Genomic DNA, 10,533 nt, shown 5'->3' with positions numbered 1-10,533 from the left:
TATCATAAAAATAAATATATATTTTTTTAAATTTAAAAATACGTTATATTTATAATTTCAAAATATCTAATTAAAAAATAAAATATAATTATAAGTGACTTTTCTGCGGTAGATTAATGTAAAACAAGTTCTATGCAATTTATTCCACATATACACTTCCATATTCTTCACAAAAAATTCCACACTCTTATCTCTATAAATGCCAAGCAAAACAAACATCTTTTAATCGTCCATTGCCTAAGATCTTCTCTCAAATATTTCTTTTCAAACTCAAAAATGGCGTTCTACAAGAATTCACTTTCTCTCCTTTGCCTCGTGAGCTTAGCCAGCCTAATCCTTCCCTTAAACGCCCAGGACTCACAACAAGACTTTCTTGATGCACATAACCAAGCTCGAGCAGCTGTGGGTGTTGGACCCATGACTTGGGACAACACAGTGGCAGCTTTTGCTCAGAATTATGCCAATCAACGAGCTGGTGACTGCAATCTTGTGCATTCCACTAACCCACCTTACGGGGAGAATCTTGCTAAGAGCTCCGGTGAACTTTCAGGCAGAGATGCTGTAAAACTGTGGGTTGACGAAAAGGCTTTTTACGATTACAATTCTAATTCTTGTACTGGAGGAAAGCAGTGCTTGCACTACACACAGGTGGTTTGGCGTAACTCGGTTCGCTTAGGATGTGCTAAGGTGAAGTGCAACAATGGAGGAACCTTCATTGGATGCAACTATGATCCTCCTGGCAACTTTGTCGGGCAAAGACCTTATTAATTTCAAATCTTCATGGGATCATGTTTTGTTTTAGCCTAAACTTATGAAGAAGATACTATGTATTATCAATAAATCATTACAAAACTTATGAAGAAGATACTATGTATTATCAATAAATCATTACAATAATAAAACAGTTAATCAGCCTAAACTTATTATAATTATATATTGTTGGATTTATCTTCATTTTCCAGCCTTAAATTTTTTATTATATTCAGCACTTTATTTCTTTTAGCTATTTTTTAAATATTTTATAAAATATTTTAATCCTTAATTTTCATTATAAATAGCTATTTAAGCCTAAATATCACTATTATAAACTTAGTCTAATTATTTAAAAAAAAAATTAAAGTATTCCTAAACTTAGTCTAACTAATCATGTCTAGAGCATATATTAAAGTATATAATAATAAATCTAGACATATTAGCTTGAGACATGAATATATAAGGCTATCAATTGCTGATAGAATAATAACAATTATTTATTTTAAGTCTTATAATAACCTGGCAGATCTATTTATTAAAGAATTCTCGAGAGATTTAATAAAAAGTACATCTACAGGTTTAGGGTTAAGATTTGTTAGTTAAACTTACTAATATTGGAAACTTAGTTTTCTTTAGCAAATCACTAAAGTAAAGTTTAAAGGGTAATAACAAATTATCAGTAAAAGAACTAAATGTTAAATTTGTGATCATTAAATAATATATAAATTAATGCTAGCTTATAAAACAGGATGAGTGATGACACTCTTAATGAAGCAATATCTTATTTAAATAAGGATTTCATCTATACGAACATGAGAAGTGGTGCCGCTTCAACAGTTTTAATCATAAATGTTCATGAATTCGGGAGGTAGCACAAAAGTCATATTAGTATTAGTTTATTTAGTGAAATTCTAAATTAGAGAAAATGATTTTCACTTATATAATATTTTCGGTTCTAAAATACGAATATAGATTTAAATTTATAAATTAGCTATGGTTGTTAGAATTTTGAAATATTTATACTAATAAAAAGTTTAAGTCGAAAAATACTTTTTATATGAGCAGAAATATTAAATAAAATTATTTGAATAAGCTAAGTGGGAAATAAATAATTTATTTAAATAAGTTATGTGAAATGAAAAATAAAGAATCCAACATAGAGAGATTACAAGATTTTTCTAGTGTTTATATAAACATAAATCGTTTTGGAAAGACATTTTGAAAAGAATTCAAAATTGATAGAATTATATTATAAATTAAAAATTTGACACTTGACATTAATATATAAACTTGATTTATTGAATTAATAATTTTAATTGATTAAAACTAATTAATTTTTATCTTAATTATATTAGTAAGTATTTATTAAAATGAAATTCTATAGGAATTTGGTTTTTTGAATTAATAATTTAAATTGGTTGCACTATTTTAAATATGGTCTAAGTAATAAATTATTACTTATATACTTTAATTATAGTCGTAGGTGAATAGCAACGGTTTGAAATCTATTGCATTTGCCTCTACTGTTGAGTATAAGGTATCGACTTATTTATTTTTTAGCAATTGAAAAGAGTGGTTAAAATTATAATTTTATTAAATATAAAATAAATTTTTTTATTTAAGTATGTTATTATATAGGTAAAAAAATAGATTTTCTTTATAATAATTTTAAACTACTGCTAAATTGTTATCTTAGGAATAATATTATAATAATTTCATAACTACTGCTAAAATACAGTTGTTTAAAGTTTAAAATGTAGAAGTGTTGAACTAATTGCTTAAAGTTTAAAATGAATTAGTGTTTACTTTAGAGCGAGTGTAATGAATTATTTAGAACTCAAGAGTAGTACGATCATTAGCTTTTATACTATAAGAAGATGGAGTTAGTTATCATATTTCCTGAAAATTTGACTCGTACCGATTAGTAGATAAGGGATCATGCGATTATAGGTATAATGAGTATCTACTGGACTGTATCCGCTAACGGTAACTTTATGTGAAAATTCGACCTGTTCGGGAGAGGGTGACTCTTGATGAAGAATCGGGTGCTACAGTATCTGAGTCTTTCTTACTACAGTATTTGAGTCTTTCTTGCTACAGTGTCTGAGTCTTTCTTGCTACGGTGTCCAAGTCTTTCTTTTTACGAGTAGAACTGCATATCATCTTATCAGACCCTTGCCATATGACTCTGTCTTATGGTGACAGCCCATGGCTTATTTTGAGTGATTGTTATGTCATATCATAAGTCCCTCCATTAGTCTTTGATTCTTCATATTCAAAGCTTATAACTGTTTTTCATGGTTTTGGGACTAACACCCAGTCATGTGTCTGGCGGTTATCCGCCTCATTTCACTTTTTGATAGAAACTTGCTTTTATTTTTTGAGACTAATACCTAAAGACTCGCCTGGCGATTACCCGCCTTGTAGCGCTTTTCGGCAAAAACTTGCCTTTGTCTTTTGGAACTAACACCCGAAAACTCGTCTGACGGTTACTTGCCTTTTGGCGCTTTTTAGTAGAAACTTACCTTTATCTTTTGAGACTAACACCTGAAGACTCGCTTGGCAGTTACCCACCTTGTGGCGCTTTTCAGCAGAAACTTGCCTTTATCTTTTGGGACTAACATCCGGTCATGATCTTGACAGATACCTGTCTTGTGGCTTTGGCATAAAATGTCTTAGAGAATTTAATTAATGGGACTAGTGCCCGTTCATGGGCTTGGCGGATACCTGCCTTGTAGCCTTAGCATAAAATATCTTAAAAAATTTGATTAACGGAACTTGAGCCTAGCGGATACTCGCCTTGTAGTCTAGGCATAAAATGCCTTGAAAATTTTTATTAATCGGAACTCACACCAGATTGTAAGCTTGGCGGATACCCACCTTGTGGTTTTGACATAAAATGCCTCAGTTAACGGGATTAACACCCGGTCATCAGCCTGGCATATACCCGTCTTGTGGCTTTAGCATAAAATGATTTAATTAATAGGACTAACACCCAGTCATCGGCTTAGTGAATACCTATCTTATGGCTCGTTTGGCAGTTACCCGCCTTGTGACATTGTTCTTGTCTCCACACTTTTATCTATCTAATATTTCTGATTTACATATAAAAAAAGTTTAAAGAATACATCATAGTTTTATTTATAACATCATAAATTACAAACATTCTTTTAAGAATAACTAAAAGACTCAGCTGTGTAACTTGACCAATTTTAAAACTCGGAGTTTGACTTAGGAGCTGAATATCTGTGACAGTCTACTTCTACAGACCCGTGCCACTCGATCCTCCTACAATTATGTGAATAACCACTATGGGTTCATTTTACATCAGGATTGATTGGTGTTCTTATCTTAGGTCCTAACCTCTTTTCTTCTTTGCCTTTTATAGCAAACTTTCGGAGCGTTTCGTCCCTTATCAAACTATCAATTTCATCTTTTAGCTGCTGGCATCACTCTGTAGTGTGCCCATGATCCTCATGAAATTGGCAATACTTTATCCTGTCTTGTATGTCTGATTTGTCTAGGTTAAGCTTGGTAGGCCTTTTAACCTCTTTGCTATTTTTTTCTGATCCACATAAGTATGTGTATTCATGAGTCATTTAGTGGAGTATAGATCTTATATTTACCCCGGTCGTTCCTTCCTCAAGACACTAGGTAATTTCTGTAGTCTCCTTCATATCGTCACCTCTCCGGCTTTTGGTTTTGCTTCCGACTCATCCTCTTGTCTTCTTTCAGTGCATGGACTTCATCATCTAGCTTTATGTACTTTTGAGCCTTGTCAATTAGCTACTGATAAGTAGCAGCGGGTTCTTTATTAGGGAATCCATGAATTTGATGTTGCGCATTCTTTTTTTCAATGCTTCACACACTATTTCATGATTTAATTCTTCCACCTGTATTGCTTCAACATTGAATCGTGAGATAAAACTCCTTAAAGTCTTGGTCTCTTCTTGGCAAATTTTCTGTAAGTCAAAGGAGAGCTTTTTAGGATGCATGCAAGTGATAAATCTATACTTAAATAACATGGCAAACTGAGTAAAGTTTTGAATAGAACCTAGGCTTAGATGTTGGTATCATTACTAAGCCAAACCTGTGAGTGTGGACGAAAACACTCAACACAGTACAAAATCATTGATGTCTTGAAGCTGCATTGTTATTCTAAAGATCGCCAAATGACTTATGGGATCTGTTATTCCCTCATATTTGTCCAAACTTGGGAGTTTGAATTTGGCAAGAAAAGTCTTTGCTATGATCTTTTCTAACAAGGGCGAGGCACCGTCCAGGCCATAATCCTCTTCTTGCTCCTTCTGGTACCTTTGAACAGCTCGTACCAGTTTCCAGTCGACGTCCTTTAGAGTCTCGTTCGATGAGTCTTCGTCCTCCAGTTTGGCTTTCCCTTTGAACTGCGTTTGGATTGCTTCTGTCTAAGTCTTTGGAGTATCAATGGTGGCCTCCTCTCTTATCATAGAAGCCATGCATTAGGCTTCCTCCCGAGCCTTATACTACTCGAGAGTGGCTTGTAACCTCTTACTATATTAAAGTATTTGCTTGTTATTCAAATTGTTCAGATCCGCCTCATTGACCATTGAGGGTTTATCCACTGTCAAGAGTGGAGGAAATTTGTTGGCAACAGTCTTAGCAGCAGCTCGTGAATTGTCAGCCATTTAGAGAATGTAATAGGTAAAAGGATTCTTTTTAGGAAAAAGTGAACGAGAGACCGATTTTTAATCTAATTGAACAGAGAGAATTCAATAGACTTTCTTAGTAACGAAACCAAACGATGTGGCTAAAATGAAACTGTGCCGCGATTGGTCAATTTGCAAGAAAGAAAATATGAGGTGGCTGACACATAAGGGAGCCACTCCGATATTCAAATCAGTAAAGTGAAGAAAATAGTGAGTATAATGAATTGCTTAAAACTCAAAAGTAGTTGTATAAGAATGTATACTTTGATCTATGCGATTATTAGCTTTTATACTATAAGAAGATAGAGTTAATTATCGTATCTCTTGAAAGTCCGATTGGTACCAGCTAGTAAATAGAGGATTCCGCAATTATAAGTGTAACGGGATCTGATGGATTGTATCCGCTAATGGTAATTTTATATAAAGACTCAATCTGTTCGGGAGAGAGTGAGTGTTGATAAAAAATTGAGTTTGAATCCCGCAATTTTATTTTTTTAATTTTAATTTAAAAAAATTTAAAAATATATATATTGTTAATATAATAATATTATTACGGTGAAATTTACATATGAAATTCGATGAATTATCTTTACTATAAATTAGGTCTCAATTATGGTTGTATGGTATAAAACTTTTTCTTAAAGTGAGAAAAAAAATCAAATATTTAATAAAATTGAGAATTAATCCCATAATTTATAAAACCCAAAATGGAGATCAACCCATATGTTTATTGTATATGAATGATTTAATCACTTAATTTTGAGTTAAAATTAAATGAATTACATTTACAATTTGAAAAAAAAATCATTTTAATAAAAAAATAATAGTAATTCAGAAATTAATTTAAAAACTATTTGATAGGTTAATATAAATGATGAAAGAAGAATTACTATTTAATCCCTATAATATAAAAAAATTTATTATTTTATTTTTTAATTTTAAAAAATATATTAAAATGTCTTTAATTATTTTTATTTTATAATTAAATATTATATAATAAAAAATAATTAAATGATATATTTATATTATTATTTGGATGGTTAGTTTTGTAATATATATATATTTTTTTATTAGTTGTAAATAATTTAAATATATATTAATGATTAATTTTAAAATTTAAATGGTAGTTAAAGTACGATTTTTTAAGTAAAAAAAATATATATTTTTTTAAAAAATTAAAAATCAGATTAAAATCAAAATTAAAAATCATATTAAACTGAAATCAAAACAACAAAATTATTATCAACATGTATAGATTCAAACTCTAAAAAAATCTAGGTATTTTGCCAAACTTAATAAGGGAAAAAAAATTTGTGAGAAGTGGCTATCGAAAGATAATTTTTAGAGAATTTCTGAATTTATTATTAATATATATTAAGATTTGAAAAAAAAAAAAAAAAAAAAAAAAAAAAAAAAAACTTCGCAACAGGCAATGATTTTAAAATGCCAATACCTATCTGGCAAAAATTCTGTGTTTTTCTTAGAAAGAATCTGGCAAAATTCTTAGGAAAAATGATGTAAATGTGGACTCTGCATCATCTTATTTTATAAAACTCTAAATTATTTTTTTATTATTATGATTAATTTGTCTTTTCTCTCCCGTGACTCTCTCCCTTTCGTCTAAAATTCAAAAGATGGTCATGGTCATCTTTCACATTCTTCATCCTTTGCCCATGAATCTTTGTCCGATCCAACCACCTATAACTTGCTATCGCCTCCTTCGTGTCTCTCGTAACACTTCACCGCCACTTTTGTCTCCCTGGTTAATGGATGATTCGAATTTTATTTTTTTTAAATAAAAATAAAATTTTTATTTTTATAATAAAATAAATATTCAACATTTTTTTAAAATAAAAATAAATTTTTTATTTTTATAATAAAATAAATATTGACTAGTAGAACTCACTTATTAATCGACCAAATTAAATATGCAAATAAAATAATACTTATAATTACTCTTGTCTTATTTATTTAAATAGAGATAACCACTAATTGAGATCGAACATTCAGTTAGTTCGGTTTAAAATTGAACTAAATCGAATAAATTAAAAGTTAAAATTTAAGTATTTTTTAAAAATCGAATCGAATTGATTTTGATAAAAAATTAAATCAAACCAAATCGATCTGATTTAATTTGATTTGATTCAATTTGATCGATTTTGATTTTAAATAAATTTTTTATTTTTTACGCTTTATTTTTAATATTTTAAAATTTTATTAAAATATTTTAACTTTAATATAATCTAATTTCTCTATATTATTGAAAATAATATATTATTATCACTAATCGGTTCGGTTCGATTATTTTGATTTTTTTATTAAAATCGAACCAAACTGAAATAATCGAAATTTTCAAAATTAAAAATCAAATTGAACTGAAATAAATAAAAAATTGAACTGATTTTTCAAGTTAATTCAATTCCGTTGATTTTTTCGATTCGAACCGAATACTGCACCAACCATCGTGAATCTATGTTTTAGAACTTTTTTTTCCTGTTGCTATTGCTAGAGGATTTATTTGAGAAAATATTTTATCTACATCAAAGTCTCATGAAACATCGAATTTGCAGCAATATGGATTGTTGCTTTATTGTCGCATTGCAGGAGTATTAGGTGTATGGAAGGGGAGCTGAAAAGTTTGAAGAAGATAATATATCCACCGAAGCTCATATATAATGGAAGCCATACTTCGATATTTAGCTTTAGCAGATGACGCTTACTGTGCTCTGTTTCTTCGTCTTCTATGAAATTAAGGAGTTATCCATGAAGATGTAGAACCCACTTACGGAGCATCTGTTGTCAGTGCAAGATGCCCAGTCAGCGTCGCAATAAGCGGTGAGGTTGAAAGAGGTCTGAGATGGATAGAAGAAACCATGAGTAGTACATCCTTTTAGATAGCATAGAACATGGATGGTAGAACCTTCATTAGGCTTTTTATGTTTTTCAGAAACGAAATCAAGATAATCATGGATCTACTCCATAAGAGGTAATTCTCTCTGGTAAGTGGAGAACTCACCAGAGCAGTCCCAACTGAGTATGGGTTCTACAAAATCACGTGAATTTGCAAGTTTGATTTGCATTTTGAACTTCAATTTCAACCATTTTCACGTTAGAGAAGCGTCAGACGATCGACTAGGTCTAATACCATGAAACAAAAGGAAATTTTTAGAAAGAATTGTAAATTTTTGAGAGAATGAAGTAATTTCTATATCTCTTTCTTTCCTCTACACACAACAGAGTGAGCTATGAAATGCTAGATACATCTGGAACCTTCTACTAACAAATTTTATAACCGTTTTCATTCTTCCCGCCATGAAACTGTTACAGTATAGCTGATTCAATTCATGTACTTGTATGCTTTGGAGAAGATGACTTATTTATAGGTGGCTTGGAAATGCATCATTTCAGTTTATGACTACGCACCGTTTGAATTATAACTTAATTTTTTCTTTGCGCGTCGTTTCACTTATTTTGGCAGATTATATTTCTATTATAACCATTATATTCTTCAAGTTAAAAAATAATCCGTAAATATTTTATATATAATATTGCTAAAGAAATACCAAAAAAAAGGCATAGTGAGCAATCTTAGCCTAGATTATGATAGATATTGTTATTTATATATAAATTAAGAGTAGCAGAAACTCAAAAGGGACGCTGACCCTCTATGTTGCCCACAGGCTCATAATTGCAAGTCACAAACCACCAACCATTCTTGCATTTAGCCCTTCCACACCCAAGATGAACAGAGTTACGCCAAACAACCTGAGTGTAGTGCAGGCACTCATCGCCGACACAAGAATTTGATTTATAATCATAGTTAGGCTTCTCGCTCACCCACATCGTCACTGCATCGACGCCGTTTAGGTTGCCGTAGCCTTCTGCAATGTTCTCACCATAAGGTCCATATGAATGCTCCAACTCACAGTTCTCATTAATCCTTGAATTTGCATACTTTTGAGCATATGCTGCCACTGTCTTGTTCCAAGAAAGCGGACTCACTCCCACTTCTGCACGAACTGCGTTGTGGGCGTTCACGTAATCCTGGGGAGAATTTTGGGATACGGAGATTTGAACTTGGATTGATCCCACTAAAAGTGTGGCTAATAACAAGTTTCTCAGAAACATCTCTTTATTTCCTTGATTTTTTGCAAGGCAAGGAAACGGAGAAGAGATTTTGAAACCTTCTTGGTTGAAGTGGGGAGGATTATATCTTTGATATTTATAAAAAAAGTTAACCAAATAGAGACAAATCATTATTTTACTTATGTAAGTGGTCCTCTCTTTGTTTCTTTTTAATCATTCTTTCATGTTTGTTTTATGTTGCATAGATTTTATGATTGAATCATATAAATATTTTGCTTTACATTAACATATTCAATCTGGTGGTAAGTGTATTTGAGTAAATATGATAAATCTCAATTTCTACTCCCCTAATTTCTAATCCCATTTCAAAAAAAAAAAAATATTTTTTTTTCATTTATTTTGTAATTGTATAATCCGTTTTAATGAATATAATTGTTGCACTAACAGACTTAATCTGGTGGTAAGTGCATCCGAGTAAATTTAAGAGATCTCAAGTTCTATTCTCAATTCCCGATTCAAAAAAAAGATATAATTGCTATATTAAAATTAAATATTTATATTTAAATTCATGCCTTACCATCTTATGGTCCAAGCTCAGCTTATAATCACATGGACTCGACACTAATTTCGTACAGAATAATAATTCGGTTGGAAGTTTTTGTTGCTAAAGGCTATTTCTCATGTTTCATGGCAGTAATTAAGGAAGAAATAATATATATATAGAAAGCAGAGTACCATTAAAGTCATGCTTCTAATAGGGAAATCATGTGAAGCCTGAAGACATTTCATATGAAAAGATATGAGATACTATTTCAAAGGGTGACATTGATAAGTAATAATAAAGTTTTTGTAAAGACAGAGAATTACATAATTTGAAAATGAAAATCTTTATTATTCATCGTCAAATATAAAAATATATATATTAAATTCAAACATGTTTAGAAAAAATTTAAAAAATATAAAATTTTTTATTTAAATCAAACTTCTAAAATTATATAAACTAAATTTT

At 30.5% G+C, this 10,533-nt stretch overlaps 2 protein-coding genes across 2 annotated transcripts; one reads left to right on the top strand and one right to left on the bottom strand.

Moving 5' to 3' along the window:
* The first annotated feature begins 245 nt into the window (after nucleotides 1-245).
* Nucleotides 246-833, top strand: LOC110619147 (pathogenesis-related protein 1). The gene has a single exon (XM_021762404.2). It carries the CDS (start codon nucleotides 277-279, stop codon nucleotides 766-768), a length of 492 nt encoding a protein of 163 aa, XP_021618096.1. The 5' UTR covers nucleotides 246-276; the 3' UTR covers nucleotides 769-833.
* An 8,184-nt stretch (nucleotides 834-9,017) lies between these two features.
* On the bottom strand, nucleotides 9,018-9,638 carry LOC110619675 (basic form of pathogenesis-related protein 1). Its single transcript, XM_021763212.2, has one exon. The coding sequence runs from the start codon at nucleotides 9,564-9,566 to the stop codon at nucleotides 9,084-9,086; it is 483 nt and encodes a 160-aa protein (XP_021618904.1). The 5' UTR covers nucleotides 9,567-9,638; the 3' UTR covers nucleotides 9,018-9,083.
* Nucleotides 9,639-10,533: the final 895 nt, after the last annotated feature.

Source organism: Manihot esculenta, chromosome 7 (genome assembly GCF_001659605.2).
Source record: "Manihot esculenta cultivar AM560-2 chromosome 7, M.esculenta_v8, whole genome shotgun sequence".
Classification (NCBI taxonomy): domain Eukaryota; kingdom Viridiplantae; phylum Streptophyta; class Magnoliopsida; order Malpighiales; family Euphorbiaceae; genus Manihot; species Manihot esculenta.
The sequence above is the reverse complement of the archived record's forward strand: the minus strand, read 5'-3'. Positions and strand labels throughout refer to the sequence as shown.